The sequence below is a fragment of the Ischnura elegans genome, chromosome 11 (assembly GCF_921293095.1).
Source record: "Ischnura elegans chromosome 11, ioIscEleg1.1, whole genome shotgun sequence".
Classification (NCBI taxonomy): domain Eukaryota; kingdom Metazoa; phylum Arthropoda; class Insecta; order Odonata; family Coenagrionidae; genus Ischnura; species Ischnura elegans.
In genome coordinates, this window is record NC_060256.1 from 12,959,736 (window position 1) to 12,980,868 (window position 21,133).

Consider the following 21,133-nt stretch of genomic DNA (forward strand, 5'->3'; position numbering starts at 1 on the left):
GATCAACGTTTTAACCGCTGTTTCCTCTGCTTTATCCTGGCCTGGAACACTTCTGTGTCCGAGACACAGAGGTCTTCTTCCATGGCATCATATTGTGCATCTTTAGAGGATGTGGGTGGGGGTGTTTTATCCCGCTTATTCCCAGCATCCTCAGAAGTAGATTTTGGGTTTTTCTTAGGGGAAACCGCCTTAGAATGACTTTTCCTGTCTGTGACTTTATTAATTTGCTTTTCTGTTTTTTTTTGTTCTCGTATGGGCATCTTCGTGCTCTCAATGCGAAAATCATTATAAGTCTGAGTAGAGATGGTACATGTAGTTTTTTTAGTGGTGGTTGCGACTATTTGCGAATACGATTTTGAAAATGTTGGGGCCATCTGTGACCGGTATTTCATTCGTGCCTCGGAATAGGGGATTCTTTCCAGGGTCTTTATTTCCATTATCCTCCTTTCATCTTTCATGACGGGACAATCTCGGGAGTACGATGGATGCGTGCCCTCGCAGTTGACGCAGAAAGGCTCCGATGAACATTTCTCACCGTCATGCTTGTCCTTGCCACAGCGCGGGCAGGTGTTCTTGCCCTCACATCGCGGTGCGATGTGGCCGAATTTTTGGCATTGAAAGCAACGCATCGGGTTGGGAAAGAAAGGTCTCACAGGTACCGATTCATAGCCTAGGTAGACTTTGCTCGGGATTTTATCCAAACCGAACGTGAGGATTACCGAGGTAGTATTAATCACTTCACCGTTACGCTTTGTTGTAAGTCGTCGACAATCAATGACACCCTGGGAAGCCATCTCCTTCTTAATTTCGTCTGGTTCGACATATAGTAGGTCGTAGTGGCTGATCACACCCCTAGATGTATTTAGAGTACGGTGGATCTCGACATTGATTGGTATATCGTGCAACTTATCTACTTTTAACAATTTTTCGGCTTGTACGTTATTGGCTGTTTCGATTAGTAGGGAACCATCTCTTAGTTTCTTTACTGAGTTTGGCTCTCCTGGAATGATGGCTTGAAGTGCTTTTTTAATGAAGAAGGGAGAAACCTTTTTCAAATTTTCGCCGTCCTTGGAGCATTTCAATGACAGAAACCGTTTTGCTCTTTCGAATAACTGTTCTCCTCCGCCCGTGTCCGGGCGGGATCTCTTTGGTGGAGGAAGAATTTCAGACTCCATACTACGTTATATTTCATCCCCTGGGCTCCCCACCCACCACGGAGCCACACATTCGGGACGTCACACCGAGATTCGGTGTGGTCGCCAGGGCTACCCAAGGGACATAGGAACCTTCGAAAGGGGGTCTCTTTCGGGTTAGAACCTCCAGCGCGGGGGCCCTCCGAACCCACACGCCTTCAGCCGCCCTACGGAGACCCCCATATCTCCAGCACTAACCCGTCCTGGCGTACGCTCGGAAGGAGCCGCCAAGCTCCCCAGCCGCCAGGAGCCGATTGACCGAGCTGGGCTCTTCTCGGCCGCCCGTTTTGCGGGGAATCCAGGGCCGAAGTGGGGTGTTGAACTCCGGCCCATACCGGGTATCCGACGCCCAGCTGGGTGCCGGAGAGCTCACCCACCAGGATCCCCTTCTCCCCCACGTACGGGTCTCCACGCACGGCAAACACGTGGGTGATTCTGGACGCCAGATCTTACGGCTACTCAGAGCAGCAGAGTCACATGCTGTCTGGACACTATCCGAGCGAGCGACGGGGTTTTTTTATGAGCTTGTCTCCTCGGTGGGCTCGGGTCCGTGGGGGCGCGACTCCCCAAAGGAAGAGATAACTCTCCTCCCCCCGTGCGGGGGAAAGGAAAAGTACATGGGCATTTATAATTAACGCTACCAAGGACTGCCACAAAATTAGCTCACCTGACATGAATTTCAGCGGTGAATAGGGCTAGATAGGGTTCACGGAGTAGGATCAGAGGAGAGAGGGGGAAGGAGGAAAGAGAGATAAATCGCAGTGACTCGTGAAAAGACCGCCGAGAATACTGAAGGCGGGCGGAAGAGGGAAAAGTCGGGAGAGAGGGCCGTGTACGGTGAAGCTGCAGGGGTGCTTTGGGATTCAGGAGGCGATGTCGAGGGGTGAGCCTCAAATGGGAAGAGTCAGCCGGGGTGGGTAGGGGGGCGGAGGGACGGGGTGGGAATCGAACGCGGGAGGGGGTGGATATAGTGCCGCTTCCCCTTTCGGACATCCCTCGACTCGAAACTCAAAACACACATACGCGCACCCCTTCCCTTTCCTCCCGATCGGAAGGCGCCGAGCAAACGAATGAATTTCCATCCGCAGATCCACAGGGATCCGAAAATAAAATAGCGGGCGAGGTAGGAGAGAAAGGATGGCCAGAGGTATATCCTCCAAGCACGTCTAGAGAGAAGGAAGAGAAAATATCCATGCCAGTAAAGAACCTACTTTGTGAGGTTAATTATTCATACTAAAAAAACGTATATATGCTAGAAACAATTTCTAAAAAAAATATTGATTTAAAATGGTACATACTGACATATCACCATCCAATAAATATTTAAGATCTCCTTTACCTTAAAATTAATTAGCAAATTATAAAAACAATTAAATTAAGAAATATGATAGAAGTCCACAGGGCATTTAACAAAATTAAAACGCATTAAAAGATAAAGTCTGAGTGTATTTCTTCTACGGATAATGACAGCAAATAACGCATTTGCTAACGACTGGTACATTTAGAAGGACATATCAAGTAGAGAACTCTGTCCGTCGGATGAGACGTAAAGCCGTGGGTCCATTGGCACCTTCCGTTTAGACCACGCTAATGCAGACGGTGGGTTTCCCTTCACCCTTCCCTAGTGGCGCAAATAATCTCAGCTGTCGGTCGCCTCCAAATATCTACCATACGTATTTACCACTGCATCGTAACGAATTCACTAGCGGCTTAGCCAGCCACTGAAATCTTAGCGAAAACAACATTGTGCTACGAAATCAAAATCCCGAGCGACGCAGGCGCGAGAGATAGGGCCGTGGCATCGCGCGGAGGAAATCTCAGCCCCTCGCCGCTAGGAGAATTCGATGCCCGCGTCAGCCACCCCCGCTCGCTTCGAATTGGGACCAACCCCCTGAAAACAGCGAGGACCCCGAAGGGCGGGCAGGGGTGGGAATTTGAGAGCGAGGTGAAGAGGGAAGGATGAGGGAAGACGGTTGCCATGACAACGGAAGGGTGCGTTCATAGCAAGGCACCCCTTCCCCCGGTCCTGCGGAAAACCCCTTCGATAAAAAAGGGAATTCGATTTTGAAACTCCTGGACGGGAGGACCTCAAAGGGACCAGGAACTATCGCCTAAAAACGATTCTCCTGACCTACGAAATGCTTACGACGGATTCTTGTCACATAATCTCATCAATTCATCCCCAACTCCCAAGCCAGCCGTATTTCAGAGACGACAGGAAACATTCAGTTGCCAGAAATATCCCATTCTTAGCCACTACCTGACGCACTAAAGGCAGACATTATGGGCTTTGTGATGCGAATTGGAAACAGCGGAACCAAAAGAATGAAAATTATGATTTTGAAATGCAAGGTGGAAAATGTAGAAATGCTCCACTAAGAAAATCCCACGAAGAAAATCCCATCCCAAAATATTTCTCGGAAAAAAACTGCCAGTCAATCTAAGTACTTAATCTACCAACAGCTTGATGAGGGCATACATAATAAATAAAGCAAGCAGAGACGTGAAAAACTAAGCATTGCAAGGCATATTGAACCCCATACACGAGCCAACAAGCATTCGCAACATAAATTACCATCAAAATGAAGACCATGAATAAGATAATCTCAAGAGGTGTCGATGCTTCATAATTTTAGAAATTTTGGTTCTCTTTGATGGGGATGTCTGCCCACTCAGGGAACCTCAAAGGGACGTACACCGATTCCCTATTGCTTGAAAATTGATTCTCTCAACCCGAGATATGATTCCGATGGACTCGCCACACATAATCTCATCAATTCATATCAAACCCCTCTCTGGCCGAATCCGCGGGATGGGTCGAAAAATTCAGTCTCTGAAGAGCTTCATTTCGAAGCCACAGGCCTACGCACTGCTAAGAGGGGTTTATGGGATTAACTATAAGAACTCGAATACAGCCAAGACAGTGGATATAATGTATATGAAATATATAGAGGATAAAGTGCTTCTATACCACTATAGAATCTTCATACCGGAAAAACGAGATAATCTGACGTCGCAATTTTTTTCATTAACTCATTAGTCATAAAATAGCTTACTCCTTATCAACCAGTGGCATTCCAAGTACTTCCAGTTAGAGTATTGGCTTACCGAAGAAAAGCGCATAGAAACAATAAATCTAAATGAATATCCAACGTAAATAACCCTATTATAAGATTATCTAATAGTAGTCAACAAGGTGGGGATCCAAAAGATCGATAGGAAATTTTGGTTGGCCGCCGAACTTTCTGGAGAAATATGCACTTGGTACAGATATTGGAAGGCTCACATATGAAAACGAGAAAAGAATATGCCAATGATTGGACAACATTCTGCGAGACTGACAGTTTTAAGGATTATTCACCCCCTGCCAAACACCCTAGAGGTGGCTCGCAGGGTATTATGTAGATGTAGATGAAGGAACATGCCATAGCATATATAAAATCACATCTAAACTATAAGCTCAAAATGTAAACAAGTAAGAGTAATTTAAGGATGCGTAATTAACTATGAAATGGCAAACGAAATTTTCCTCAGATACTGTCACAACCTACGTACAAGTTTTTAAAGAAATGCAAATGAATAAACATGGAATCAGATCAAAGGAAATGAACAGAAGCAATGACAGTTTACCAAACAAATTATGGACGAAAGTTCCATAAAAGTCCCACGTAAATTTGGAAAAAGCTTACACCCAATCTAAAGTCCAACAAAAAAGTTTCACGGAGGGCCAAATTCTGATAGAGATCTCGCGAGCACTAACAGCACGCTGAAATATTGACTGCCCGAAGACTTCCTGTAAAAAAAATATAGCTTAATTTTCGGCACGCAACCTCAAACCCGTACCTGCTGCGGATGCCAGAGAATTACCAAATTTGGAGAAAATTTTTTAACCAAGAATAGGAGACGAAACATCTTTAAATACGGATACAGATATCAGGACTAAGATATCAATTTACTGACAGAATGAACAACTTAAGTTTCAAGAATTCACGATTTGGTTTTAAGCTATGTCCAACTTTTGTTAAATAATCGAGTATTATGGTCCTTTTGAAATTTAGGCTCAGTTCCTGGCATTGGAACCTAGAAATTACGATGGCGCCTCATTTTATGCGAAATATGTTAAGATATATTCGCAACAAAAACATAATTAAGGTTGAATCAGCAGGTACCCTTTGAGAGGTTTCATCCAAAACCAATAGTAAGCCATATTTTTGTGATGGTGTTGCCCTCTTCTTCTTCAAGGGACTTCATAGTCTCAATTTATCCCCAATATCAGCGCTTTATTACCATTATCCACTCACGAAATTGAACTCGACAGTATGATCAAACAGAAGCATGGAGAGGAACAGCATAACAAACAAAGAGACAATTAAATTGATATTCAAAGCAATAACACACCAAGCGAATATTTTTAAGATCAAATGTTTCTCTTCCATGCGCATGATCTGAAACGTAAACTGATAACGCATTCTTGGATCGGCCGTAATGATGTTCTCAGGGGGTTTTGCGAGGGAAGCCGCTGCGTCGTAACTCACTGAGACGACGAGGGATGATGCTGCAAGAGCGTGGTAGGCTCCCACGCCTACGGGACGCCGCTAGTCATCCCAAACACGGCCGCCCTAGCAGCAATAGTGGGGCAACAAAGAAATTTATTCTCAGCGAATGCTTGGAGGCCTTTCTCACGGAAACTACTCCACCGACTAAAGGCAAACAAATGTTTGCCATTGTGTGTCAACATATGAATGCCCCGAAGGGTTCAGCCACAGTGGTTGGTGATGAGTAAGACGGAGGTGGTATAGCGAGAGAAAAAGAACCTTTAAAACAAGTTAAGTCAACAACGTTGACTCGAGTTGGGAATAACTTTTCGCTAATTCGATTGAGTGACCCAAAAACTCCAACCACGGGAGCGAGGAAGGTAACGCATCGGCATGATAACTCAAGGCCTACTATTTGAAGATACTCTCGTCCCTTCGGGACAGTCCGTGGATTGATGCTCATTAGTTAAGGCGTTAAAGCCATAACGTGCGCTATAACCTTCCCAAACGGTATTAAAGGGTCTGAGTGGGCTTCCAATACGGATGTAAAATTTAAGGTATTCAATCCATAAGATACGATGAGACGACTTGAACGGCGTAAAGCAAACATTAAAATTACGAACAATTTTAGAAATAATTAGGCAAAAACTGAGTATAATGAAAAATTATTTTTATCTGCTAAAATACGACACTTGATATACTGCTATTTATTTACAATTGTCAAACTTTAAGGTATAACAGCCCTAAGCCTGAAAGGCCAAATCAAAACGCGATACTAGATGCGCACATAAACAAGAAAAAATAAAACTTTCTAAGAACATAATCCGCCACATACAAGAACGTAGAAGAGATTCAATTCACTATTTCGATGAACATCATGAAAGGGAGATAAATACTGTGAATAATTTCCGATGATGCCTTGACTGTCAAGAATTACCCAAAATTCAAGAAAAATATAAAAAATAGCACATAAATTCTTTTTTAAGATGTAAATTAGACGCTTCTTCCAAAAGAACGATGAAGTGAATCAAGAGAAAGGAACACTGTAAAAACGGGAGAGAGGAAGTAATCAATGACATAATACGAAAAGAAGAAAATCAATTAGCAGCGACACAGTTAAATGAAGAGAAAGCAAGAAGTCGTGACGAAAAACCCATCTGCATAAAAAAAACTGCTTTTAATTGGGCTGTAATTGGTGTTCAGGTAAGGAGGGCACGTAGAGACAGAAATTTAATTTATAGCGCAACAGTGGTGATCAACAAGATGAACAAAAGAGAAGAAATGTCTTCAATCAGGCAAAATTTCCAGCAACTGTGAGGAAAAAAATATAATTCCCAACCCAGCGTTAAATTGAAGCAGAATCACACTCTGCATGGAAATAAAAGAAGAAAGAGAGTAAATATGGAAGAAAAAAAGAAGGCAAGGATAGAGAAACCTTAAATCGAGCAGAGGATGCGGATTCAAGAAGTATAAAACAAATGAAATGGCTAAGCTAACGGAAAAAGGTTTGAAGCACATAGATTACTCGCCGTATTCCGACTACAGGACGATCGTACGGCTTATTCCTTGATTTCTTTTATCAGTTCTTCCATATTTCCGCTTGTATGCACTGTCAAAATGCCGAGTGGTCCGCAGATAAAAGGAGGCGAGCAGAAGAACCACAGGCGGAAGCGAAGGGAGGCTTGACTGTTCATGCTGGCTGAATTCGGAAAATAAGAGAGCGAAAAAAACCGGGACACATAAAGACAGGGGAATACTTGTACAAGAGTTCTGGTAGGAGAAGAATATAGGCTGGATGACACACAGATACAGGAGATGGCAGAGATTAATAAAACCAAATATAACACAGAAGAGGGAGCAAAGTGACGAAAATGTGTGACGAGAGAGAGAGAGAGAGAGTAAGCGGAAGAGGGATGAAAGAAAATAAGCCTAAAAAGATCATTAAAAAGACTGTGAGAAGGAAAAGACGAGATCTACTTCAAAGGCTAATGGCATGATATGAATTTCACTCGGTCACTAACTAAATTTCACCCGTCGAAGGTTTACGGGATAATAAAGCATGAGACTGTTTCATATAAGGATTTATACTGATGCTGCTACTGGATCTTTGAAGACAAAAAAAGAGCAACGCAAAGACCCAATAGGTAGAACCTTGGGTTCATACTGCAAACTGATGGTTCCAGAAATACGAAAGAGAAGATTTAAAGCACTACGCTCGCCAAAGTATGCGACCGACTAAATCACGAAATAAAGAAGCGAAGGAATAAAGAAAAGAAAGAAGACAGTAATTGGAGTCAACCCTAGCGCGAGTCATCCTCTCATTTCAAGAAGAAATGACACAGCGTTTACAAAAGGCGCTCTGTGGCGCAGTGGCTAGAGCCCTCCATCTTCACGGCATTGCTCAGTTTAACGAGGTGAATGAGTGGAAATTAGTGTGGCTCCTAAAAAAATGGGTTTGTGGTGGTTGGAATGGTTACATAGTGTGTGCGGCGGACATACCCCATCAGAGCCCAGATACCGCTCATATTAACTGTAACCGTATGAAAATGTTAACAAATTTTGGGGGGTATTTTAGTTCCCAGGCTCCAGGCTTTAAGGATTCAAATACCCCACGTAGAATGTTCACGGCAGCTGAATATATGGCATGCTAGAAAAAAATCGCACGAAGCCTGAGATATGTTAACTGTACATATATACCTGGCACCCTAACGTTCAGTGCAAAAGGTGCGGCATTAGATTAGCACAAGGTGAGCTTTACTCCCTGCTATCAAACAAAACTTCCCGTAGAATCACGTAAGTGGAATGTAAAGGGATTCGGGTGGCTAGAATACATCCACGGTGTCCCTGAGAAGTAAAATTCTAATGGCTAATTGGAATCCTCTCACCGCTACTACCAGTCTAAAAAAATCGAGTTATCATGAAAGGCCTTGTTCTGAGGTCAACGAAAAAACCATTTTCTCCACTGAAGGACACCGATTCAGAGAAATTCACCGAAGGATAAATTTTTAGTCTATTATTCCAGAATAACAATTTGCTTGAGATACGTCGGGTTGACTTTACTGATAAACCAGGGTAAGGCCAAGGCTCCATTTCCGAGCCATAGTCTGAATTATGCATGAGCATCTGGGTTCAGCTTCATTCCATCAATTTAGTTCAAATAATACGTGGATTAATGCTGAAAACCGAGCAATTCATGGTAATTCTGTGAAATCGAGCGTAAATATTCAATCACTCAAATTTATTGAAACAAGGCAAATTATTGAGTAATTAAAAAAATGTCGACCATTTTCCCTAATTCACTGTTCTAAACGCTCCGCATCGACAATAAATCGGATAGACTACTCCCAAGAAAATCCACCTGAAATGATAGGTTTGTGAAATTGCAAAGAAGTTCATTAGAGGCTATTTAAGATACCATAAAAACACTTCAAATGTAACTAACATAAAAAGAGATACCACAAAATATTTCATGAATAAAAGATACTCTCATGAATGAAAATTCGGCGAAAAATATTTCAGCGGTGGAAAAAAATGGAGATAATGAGTAAGCATGTAAAACTCGGAGTAAAAAATACACGGTCTGAAACTGTTAACATAGAGAATAATACATAAAAATGCCTACCATAGCTAGCATAAAGATATCCATGCGCTTATAGAGTATTATTCTTGCATCGCATATTTCGCCCATATTATAAGAAAAAAATAGGAAACACACGATAACCTGATTACATGAAAAGCTCCAATTATATTCTAAAAGTTTCGGCCATTCAATGGATGCCAACAAAACTAGAAGCGACAGATCTCCCACGTGCCTTCTGTCCAGCAAAGATGACGGATCACAGCTCCGCACACCAAAGATGGAAAAAAAATGTTTCGAAGTAGAGACATGGGGATGGACAGGAGATGGACGAGAGAAGTATATTCGTACGAGGGACTGCATGGTTGAAGGAATGGAGATTTGTGAAGCGGGAGTAGACAGAAGCTAGGGCGCTATGCTGCTATCGTGAATGTCCGTGTTTATTAACAGAGAAGCTAAATACTTCTAGAACAACGAGCACTAAAATGCTTCTAGTAACTGCTACTTATTCTAGAAGTGGTCAATATCTAAGAGAAAAATCGCCTAATACGCTCACATTAAAGAACCATTACATATAAAAATTGGAAAGAAAGACAGAGAGAATAAATGCGTAAAATAAAACTACATTTCACGTGATTATAAACCACTGAGTTCAATTATTTTTTGCAAAGCCGCAAAATGGGAATGGGGATTCGTGAAGCGGGAGTGGACAGAAGCTCGAGCGCTGTGCTCGCGCGTTGTTTTCATGGAATTTCCGTGACTTACAAACCCTTTTTATTATTCCGTGAGGGTGGCCCCCCTGGGAAACACCCGTGGTCTTTCTCTCTCTCGTGGAGAAAGAAGGTAAAGGACCCCTCTCCCCTTCTCCTCCCCCCCCACCCGTCCCAAACCCCTTCGCTCATCTTCCCCACCCCACCGGGGCGTAAACAGACTCAAATCCGCCCACACCCCGGGGAAAAAATAAAGGGTTTGGGGCAAGATCGATAAGGAGGAGCACTCCCCTCCGTGCACTTCGCCGCGAGGCCAGAAAACAACTTTTCCTTTTTCGCCTCCGCTCGAAATTCTCGCATGCACCCTCCCCCAACCCCCACACTTTCCCTCACTTCTCGCTTTTCATTTTTCAACGAGGACGACGGTTGGGAATGAAAGCGGGCTCATTCGTCCGCGGCTGGCCCGATACAGTCAACCCGATGCCGATACTACTGCAAGCGTGCTGGATCGTACCGGTGACTGGGGCGAATGAAAAATAAAGATGCTGAAAGTTAACACATCTGAAATATGATGAGTCCATCTTCTGGATTTTTGTCCACATTCATTTGACAGACTCTTAGGCCTAAGTGGTTGCTTTATGAAAGTTGCCAGTGCGCGGGGGCCCTTATACTCCGTTGCTAGGACAAAGAGCACTGATGGTGCATAGTTATAATGTCAGTTGCATGATTTTAGAAGTTTTACTAGTATTTTCCGTCGCTAATATCTCGAAAATTATTGAGCGTTGGAAGCTGAAACATAAACTACACTTCATGGGTATCCATTTACTATCAGCTAGAAAAATTTCAACGATATATGGCGGAGAAACATGAAGGATTTCCCTGATACACAGCAACGCGGGAGTAGCCCGGAAGGTGGTTTCACCATTTGAGCCATGTGAAAGCCTTCATTCTCACAACACTACAATATGACCTACTCGACACTAAAACCCAAGGCGCACTCATAACAAACTGGGTTCACTCTCTACAAGGAGTAATCATTTTCCTAACAACGTTTATTGCAAAGAAGTCTACGAAAGTAGACTTTGGTCTTCAGGTAAAATTAAATAATAAACCACAGCGGAAAATGTTAGTGATGCTATAATAAATGTAAAACTAATCGCAAAAATATTTTTGATTCAACTAGTACCAAAATAGTTTTAGTAACAAAAACCTGTATTATAAATTGTGAAAATCCAAGAGAAATCTCTACCTACGATCTAATACACATAAAGGGCATTAAAATATAGAGAGGGGGAAAGGATAAATTATAAGATAAAAGTAAACATTCACGTAAGTAAAAATAATTTAGTTCAATGCTTTTCTACCATTGCGGAAAAAAAGCTTCCTCAATACATTTGAATTTACAATGTACACCAAACATAATCAAGTAGAAAACAAAGTCAAGAAACCAAATATGCGTAGTGGATAATAAAGGAAAAAAGAAACCTAGACCGATTCATTAAACACTTGTTCATTATGTCGTTTTTCGCGAAGGGACCACTTTTGAGTGATGCTTCCATACGATATAAGACGAGATGAAAACATCGACGAAAGTCGAAAACTGTGTCGAGGCGGCCCCGCAGGGGCGTTGCATACTCACAGTGCTCTCTCGAGGTCAACAAGGAGGCGATTGCTTAAGCGGGGCACGCACGCGTGCCATTCAACGCTCTGAGAGAACCCATTAACCCAAAATCAGTCACGGGTGAAGTCATGAAGGGAAAAAAGCACAGGAGGGGAACCCCATGGTGCGCCGGGAGCCTGAGCGCCAACGGGACATTTCTACATAAGAAAGAAGGGGGAAAAAAAAACATGAAGCCAAAGACCGATGACATGGGGAGCGAAAAACTCTCACAGGATCTCGAAAGGAGCACGTGCGAAAAATTAAATACAAGAGTGTGAAGGAATGAATGAGATGTTAAAGGGAAGAGGGACTCACTGAGAGCGAACTCAGCAAACAACTCGGCAAGCAATACGAATACAGTTGGTTACGTCAATGTTGGAAAATAACAGGCAACAAATAGGATCTTAAGTATGTTGCTTGAGCACTAGCAAATAAAGGTAAAATATAAAACAAAAAATAAGTAAAACAACTATCAAAATTTAGAACTTCAAAGCACTGCCTGAAACAAGTGACTTCGCACGCAGTCACGCGCACGGGTGCAAATTTATATACACCAGGGATGAGGTTCGCTTAAAAAATCCGGGTTCTAATCCCGGATTAGATAAATGTTTTTTCATCCTTGGTGACACCTGGAGAAAAAAGGGGATTTAGTAAGGGCTCTTTCCTGTCCACATTATATCATAAAATGTAAATCTGAACAAAATTATGCCATTAAGATTGAATAAATATACACCAGAGGCGATCAATCTTTTGCATCACCGAAATATTTCATACTTATAATAACCCGGGAAAGGGGCTTAACAGATTAATTCAAAGAATTTCGCACTATTAAAAAAAATATTCCATACGATGTGTGACACACGATTTATTTGCAACGTAAACAAGGGGAGAATTTTGGTTACGTAAGCCTCTAAACGCGTTTTACACAGATACAACCATCTTTTATTCCTGAAGAATGTGGTATATTTACTCCAGGGATCAGGTCAGTGCGAAAGATAAATGGCTGGAATGAAGTAGTTCATGCAACAGTTTGTTAGTGGCCACTCTCCGTTAATTAAATAAAGACCAATTAAAGGGACAGCGGCAGAGGATTTTTGTAGTTTATTAAATGTGGACTCAGGCACTTCTCTCTTCATTCAGATTAACCGCAAGAAATGGTTGATTATAACTGACTATCACTTATATTCTATTTTACCGCCCGTATTATGAGGATTTTAATATTTATTTCGCTTTTGCAGAATTAAATAAGATGCAAATTGCACAATTAGTTTAACTCTATAAAATAAATTATAATATTTTGGGTGCTAGAATCGTGTTAATACGGAACACTTTTCATTTTTACCGAAACAAGCTATTCATGTCACAATTTACAGCGCATCTCAGCGGACGGAGGAAAAAACCCAACACTGAACGTGCCAATGTAAATGGAAGCACTCGTGAAAAATAGTGACGGAGCACAATGAGTTAATAGTTCTTTTTATTCAATGCTACGGCTGCTAATCGATCCTTAACTGTCAGGCGGAGAATAAATGCTCAAGGGGGAACGAGGAGAGATCTTATCTTTGGTGCGTTGGAACACGCGAAAGGATGGCAAGCCGTTTCCAGGGTCATAAATTGGGCCTTCAATCCTAGTGGCAGCCCAAAATAACCTGAAATCCTACTAGTGTCGACATGATCACAATGCTTACCGATAATACACATATCCCTCAGCTTGATGCTCGCCGCAAATTAATTAAATTGATTTATATTAATTAAATTAAGTATTTTAAATTACATAAAACTACGAAGAATTAAAATATAACTATTTAAAACGAAAACGACGGACCAGATATGAATATTTTTACAGAAAAGCTCAGAAATAATTTCATGAATATTCCCTGGTTTACGGTATAATTCCATTATAGCGGGTTTAAAGAAATATATATGAGAAAGGTTCCATTATTGAAAATTATACCTTCCTAGCATTTTATCTTCAAGAAAATAGTATCTAAAGCTAAGACTTCGTTTCGCATCAGGTCGAATGAGCAACACAAGCGCGACGCAAGAGTTTCCTTTGGTGTATGCAACACTTTAGCCATTACTGCCCTGCGGGTCGAATCACTTCCCTTTCCCAAATTATTTCACATAAGAGGCACGCTAATTTCTTATGTGGATGTAATGTATGTACGCCAAGAGTATGAAGAAGAGAATATAAGAGTGAAAAAGCATATCTTCGGTCGGCGGCGATGAAAGTAGAAGTATGGGCATAACACAAAACTTGATTCAAGTAAATTAGAAAAAGCATAGGGGTTAGAACTTGAAGAGATCAGAAAAATATTTAAGAAAAAAGATAATATTAAAATGCACGATTGATTTGACGCCATAAAATAATGCATCATCCATGTATCTAAAGAATGTAACATCAGGTGATTCCTATCATAGTTGTACCACATTAGCTAAAGAAGTTGATTATAAATGTGACTTTTACAAAATACTAGTTTTAATTATTATTTCATTCCATCTTTTTTGTCGCACAGATGAAGACCAGGTGATGCTTTGAACGTCCCAGAATTCAAACCATATTTTTCTCTGGACAAGACAAATGCACGCGACACGTCTTCGGATCATAAAACCTTTTTTTACAGCCTTTCTTTAGATAGACCACAGTCCTCTGCGCTTCCACCAAAACCCATGGTAACCACGCCTTTTGAAACCACAGCAGCCGCGAAACATGATCGTAAAATATGTCCCAATGGGACGAGCGGTGATTTTAAAACATAAAAAAGCGTCGTACTTACGAGAAGGGAAAGGTAATACCATGAAAAACTCAATTCATGGAGGACGGTTTTATTTTGGAATAACGGTGGTAAGATGGAAATAAACTACAACGCAAAACTGAGGTAAAAGTAAAAAAAAGAACTAAATGAAACAAAAATGAAGATAGAAAGTAGAAAAAAGACAACCTTCTAACAAATCCACTACGTAAGATCAGCGACCCTAGATGCGCCACTTTCCAGCGTAGCTAACTGATATGGCTTGACCGGGACTCAAGAACGGTTAAGAGGAATTAAGGGAGCTCTTCATTATTAGAAATTGAATACTAAGAGGGGAGATCAAAATAAAATTATCCCCTTTTATTGAGGAGATGAATTCCATTCCGCATTGTCAGGGTTCCGGTAAAGGATATAATTTGTAAAGATAACTAGATTTAATGTCTTTTGGCGAAATTCATAAGTTTTTTGGCTTTCCAGAATCTGCGCCTACGTCTCTATAGAATAATCTAAACGGGAGCTAGGTCGAAGAAGACATGACACTGCGACCATTGTCGAGCTAAAATCTAAAGAAATCTGAAATGACATTCGTTCAGTGCTTTCCGAATCAAAAATTCAAAGGAAGTAAGATACATGATTCGATTTATTCCGCTCATACACGCAGCTACTTCTAACATTCGACTTGTAGGCATTATGATTAACTCAGCAGCTCATAACAACTAAACCGTTCATATTCGGCAGGGAACGCAACAATTTTTTCGTATCTCTTTCAATGAATACGGGCGTGGGAACGCTTGGGAAACTAACAATTTATCTCATAACTTGTAAAAATAAATTAATACTTTCGCAATTTTATCTTGTGCTCATGGCGAAAATATCATCGCTATAACGTCAAGTACCCCGAAAATTAATTTATTACAACAACCAAATTAGGCGAAAACCTCGAGGAAGGTTTCCAACGCTTTCAAATCGTTTACTAGTCATGAAAATCAAATCACGTATGCAAAAAAAATCCCTCTTCTTAAACAAGTAAAAAGCCGCGAGCCTAATACGAACGCATCGAAGGCGGAATCACCACTGGTAAACATACGACTTCAATAAAAACATTACAAATATGATTAGATAATTAGGGGCACTGAGGGCTCAAGAATTTCTCACGAACATTAAGAGGATAAAGAAAGGGTGAACGAGTCTTACAAAAATCACTGGGTTGTAGGAACAAAAATCTCACCACGAAACATTAAGAGGGATGGTCAGAAGGAGGTTGATTCTCTCCCTCAGCAATGAGAGAAAAAAGGAGTTCGGGAAAAGCTTAAAGCGGTCGATTCATCACAAGAAAGGTCAGAGGTAATCTTTGCGGATGAAGCCACCGGGTAACAAGGCCTCTGACCACGGGAAACAACATCCGCACTGTTGGGGGCAAAAAAAAAAACAAATGAAATCAACGAGGCGATCCACAGCGTTACGGAACAGGGCAGAAATCCAAAATCCCGGCAGTCCAGAGGAAAAAATACGTTTTTTTTTTGGAAAACCCATCGAACATATATCACTAATGTTTGTCAGGGTCAGGCAGTGAAGTTTTCAAATAGCGAAGTAAAATTTTTTAAATTTATGATGATCTAAAATACATTAAAGATAAAAATATCAGTAAAATTCTCTCTCCTGCGTCTAATTCTCTACTAGAGTCACCAGAGTGGCATTTCATCGGATTAATATTAACTAATAAGAAAATAAAAAAAACAAAACTTCTTGAAGGGTAATAGATACATACATAGCCATATACAAATGTAAAAACGATTTTTATTCATGTTTTTCGCTCTAATCATCTGAGAAAATCTGATGTCTTCTTTTTACTCCATTATTTGGTTCCAGATCCCCTTCATATTGACAATTACGAGGGGAAAATATCTTACTTCTATTTCGCTTTCTCGGCGATCCCTTTCCTATCCATCACCTTTAAAACGAAAATGGTTGCTTCAAATAAAAAACTGAAAATCGCTCATGCACGAGCTAATCAAAAGTATTTCGGTCTCGCGAAATACACAGATTCTCCCTCGAAATACCTAACCAGTACACCGCGGTAGAGCAAAATGATCCAACACAGACAAAGCAATTACTGACATGCTACAATTCTACCGACTCCTAGAGTAAGAAAAACCAGCATAATCTAGTCGTCAATACGACTAAAAGAAAAGCAAATTATGACTCAAGACTTAGTGGATTATACCTGGGGTCCATATTATATCTCAGCATTATTATAAAGTAAGATTGATTACTAATAGAGATAGATCCTGCCAGGAATCATCAGTATCACTATTAAAAAAAAAAAGAAATCCATGATGATCTAACAATTTAACTGCGAATATTATAATTAACAACAATTTATCACACTTAAGGGTACGGATACGCACGTCGTATCAACATTCCATTGACGGAATACAAATTTATGCTAATTTCATTGATAAATTGCATTTCATATGCTTCTTTCATCAATAATATATCACTAGGGCTATTCGTTCGTGAAAAATTGTTCATTGCGTTCAAAAGCATCCTTATATTTACCAGTATTGCTCTCGGAATATGTGATTTAAAACCGAATGTGGCACCGGGAGATAAACAGATTTTTTTTGAAAAAGTAAAATCGGAGGGCTGATATTCATTCGTATTCTCCCCTTAGAACGCAGTTGAAAAATGGAGATCAATCGATCCAAATATCCCTTCCCAAAGGGGCGAGGAAAGTCATGAGCCCCCTGCCAATCGCCAGGATAACCCGACGGGAGTCTTAATTCCGGCCAGAGCACCCTGCCAGCTCCCTAGGGAACCCTTCAATGGGTGTGACGAGGGGACGAATTGGATCTAATAAGGAGCGACCCACGAGATGATGAGATGCGACCTAAATATCCTTTCCACTCTCTCGGTCCGAAATCCCACGCTGTGGGTTGGGTCTCCGCGGAACTGGTTGAGATGGAGAACAAGGACGAAGAGGAAAAAAAAACGTAGACGCGCTGGAAACAAAGGCATGATAGCGGGTCGGCATGATATTATAAACTAAAATATGCCCAAAAATGACGAAGATACAGAAAATATTTTGAAATATTTACATGAGTAAAAAGAGCAAACTAAAATTCCATAGCATCGGCGAGTTTCCAAAAAACATGAACATAAATGAACAGAAGGAATTAGTGGGTAGAAAAGTACTTTTCCATTGAAGCAAAAATGGAAAACTTTGATTTAAATGGAATTATACATGTTGATAGAACAGTTTCAATTAGAACGCCAACGACAATTCAAAGCTCTTTCATTTCGAAAAAGCAAAACGACAGAGTTCATTAGAAGAAAAGCCATAGTTCATCTACAACGAAGCACTGTTTTATAGAAATGCGTGCACCATATTTTTCGATCAAAATAATTTTCCTCTTCCTGTAAGGACCACTCGCATTCATTATAAAGCTAACGATAGTGTTTCCACCGTATTTATGGAATCACTACGTGTAATTGTCTCACACCCATGCACATGTAATCGATTCCTTAGACAATTTTTCTTTCCTCAAACCCGCTAGAGAACTTGATCAACGAGTCTAATTGACTTTGGCCCAAATATATTCTAGTTTTTCACACATAAAACGAATATCCGAAAAAAATATCAAACCCAGATAAAAAAGAATGCTAAGAGCCGACCTCTGAAACCAACAGATGAAAAAGCTTTGGTATCACTCCCATTCAGACAAGCTTCCTCCATTCGCTAGTGTAATTTTACTAAAAATTTAATTGGTTCAATAAATTGATACAAAAATTAAAATTATTTGGTAAGATAACATTAATTGTAACAAAATAACCAAGCATATGAGGAGCATTAAGATAAGCCGTTGACGGTGAAAAAACATTCTGATACAAAAAACAAGAGCTCTTTCATTATTCCGTCACTATGTCGAAGAACTTTAATTCTCGCAATTCCACACTTTCCCTCTATAAACCTCTAATCCATCTCATCTCAGCACATTTCATTCCCCCATCGCCTAAGACTTTTCAAGTGGTGAATTTTTCATTTGTTTTTAGTTTAAAGAGGATATGAAGACCGAGCAAGAGTAGAACGAAAGAATGTTGCCGGGAAATATGACGAAATATAGTGTTGAATCATGTAGGATTTAAATTGCTCCAATGAATCATCCTAGCCAAGAGAAATGTTGTAAAGATTCTTCTATACACCCAAGGGGACTAAGAAAAATGGACAAATGAACAAATCTCAGTGTGAAAAGAGCCTCAAATCTATTCAAAGGAAGAATCTCCTAATCTTTAAGACCAACAAGGGAGTCAATAAATAATTGGTCTTAATAAATCAAACATTCATAGTAAGAAAACACTACATATTAATCCAACTATATTATTAATTTCCCAAAATTGAGATAATTTGGGATAAAAGCATGAGTATTGAATGGAATCAAATAATGTACCCTGCTTTAATAACAAATAAACGTGCAGCTAAGACAGGAAAACGGCCATAGCAAAGACTTAGTGAAAGCGTTATTCAGGGCTGTCCATTTATCTCTTTCACCAAAAGAATGGTTTTAATCGATATCCTAGAAGTGGTGAGAAAACCTTCTACAGAAAAAGTGAAGCAATACGGAGTAATTGCAGCATGATTAGTTTTATAACGTACGAGGTTCGATTACAACGATGCAATGGCAAATTGAGAGTTTCACTGAGTATCCACTATAATTATTGATGAAAACAACGCCTTAAATTAAATGCATCAAGCTTACCTATCTAATATCACAAAGGAATTCGATTAATGCTCCTCATCGGTGTAGAGCATGTAGAATTATTTTTGGACGAAAAATTTTCGAGTACATGCGAGAAAAACATTCTCCTCATAAGCCTTTGCAATACAAGCAATTTACTGTATTTTTCTAAATCAAAACATCTATTGCGCAAAGTAGAAATAAACATGATGCTGGAATGTCTATTTCAATACGAGCGCAATTAACGGAGATCTTCATCGCACTTCCATGAAAATATTTTCATCGCCCGCTTAAAAATACGACAATGCGAAAAAATTAAAATATAGGGGAAAATGAAGGCTGAAAAAAAGAAAGGAAAAAACAACAACAAACAAATGTATCACATACAAAAAATCAATGGCACATGCACGCTATCCATGGGTCACAACAACAGCTCCTGGAACAATTTTAAATAAAATATACGAGATGCCAGATAATATGGGGGCCCGAAAAGTCCCACTGCCCCTAAACGAGTGTTCACTGCCTGAAGCGAAACATTCCGAATTATATAAAGGGAATTTAACTCCATCGCATTCGATAATTTCTCATCTGACACCGAAGGACCTTCAAAAGAAAATTAAATATACAAAAGAAATTAAAAACTCCCTACATTTTCCTTCGCGGGCTTTGAAAATTAAGAATGATTACATATGCGAGAAAATCAACTAGGATTTTCGACACGGTAAACATCAGGAAATGCAATTAAGGCAGGTACTCCAGGAAAGTTTTCAACGCAGAGAAAACTCCTTTTGATTGACAAAACGGGAACCAACTAAATTGTTTTATTTACTCCGTGCAACAAACATGGGCCTATTTTCACATGCGGTGGAGAAGAAAAATCGGCCCTACGGTAATTTTTTAACAAGTTTAAATAAATCGTAGCTACGTAGGGCAGGACTAAAAAAAAACAGATAGATGCATGTACTACATACTAATAGCTGAACTAGAAAGTTGACAATCTAATCCATGAAGGTAAAGGTAATTCCCAATAGCCTAAAATAAACAAAAAACCTCAATTTCACTAACTCATATGACGTCTTTGAAGTACTGTTTTCAAGACTACTCATGAATTGCCCTGTTAATTGATTTTCTACAATCGTATCCATTGGTTAAACACATTTTGAGGCTGAGCCACAAATCCGGCTTACGCGACTCAAGCCACTTTCAAAGCCAAGAGAAAATGCGAGATAACTACGATTCATTCCCAGAGAATTCGCGAAACTTAAAAATAAACCTCGATTCACACTTTCACGACTGAAAACGTCAACGGAATTCGGGAGACGTGGGAGATTTTAATGGGAGAAGCTACTGGACTACTCGCGTGACAGCGGGACGCTGGAAAATTCACGACGCGGCAGGAATCGGACGGCGACGAAGACGAGGGCAGGGACATTAAGTGGGACTAGTATCGCACCGAGGACGCCGAAATGGGCACGTAGCTCCTTACCTGATGACGAAGTTGACGCAGACGACGCTCGAAGGTCGCTGTCCCTTGCTGTCGTAGAGGACGGTGGCCTGCGTGAGGACCCAAGCGTAGCCACCACCCTTGGCCAGGAATCGGTAGCTACTTGTCTCGCACTGACCCTTGGAGAACACTGCAAATAAAAAGCGTAAGATTGGCGATGAAGTAACGGGCTTTCAGGAATGAACTGGCTGAATTTGCATTAAAAAGATAGTAGAAATTTTTAAATAATTTACTGGGTTTAATTATGTATTTCTATGAATACATGTACAACTTAAAATAACAAATTTTCTTGTGTAAGAACAGATAATATACAAATACAGTTGAACATATATTAGAAACCATTTAGGACTAGAATCGATTATAAAGTAGAATGAATACCATCATAGTTCTAAAAAAGGCTAAGCACTATGAGAATGTACACACTGCCCCCACCTACCGGCGTAAAACCACTTGATATTAAGATCT

General features: G+C 40.4%; 1 protein-coding gene across 3 annotated transcripts in view; it reads right to left on the reverse strand.

Annotated features, from left to right (window-relative positions):
* LOC124168180 (endothelial PAS domain-containing protein 1-like) overlaps positions 1-21,133 on the reverse strand; it is a 515,843-nt gene that overhangs the window by 173,897 nt on the left and 320,813 nt on the right. For all 3 annotated transcript variants that reach the window (XM_046546310.1, XM_046546308.1, XM_046546309.1), the window contains exon 7: positions 20,651-20,798. In XM_046546310.1, the coding sequence (XP_046402266.1) occupies positions 20,651-20,798 (148 nt within the window). The remainder of the gene's footprint in view (positions 1-20,650; positions 20,799-21,133) is intronic.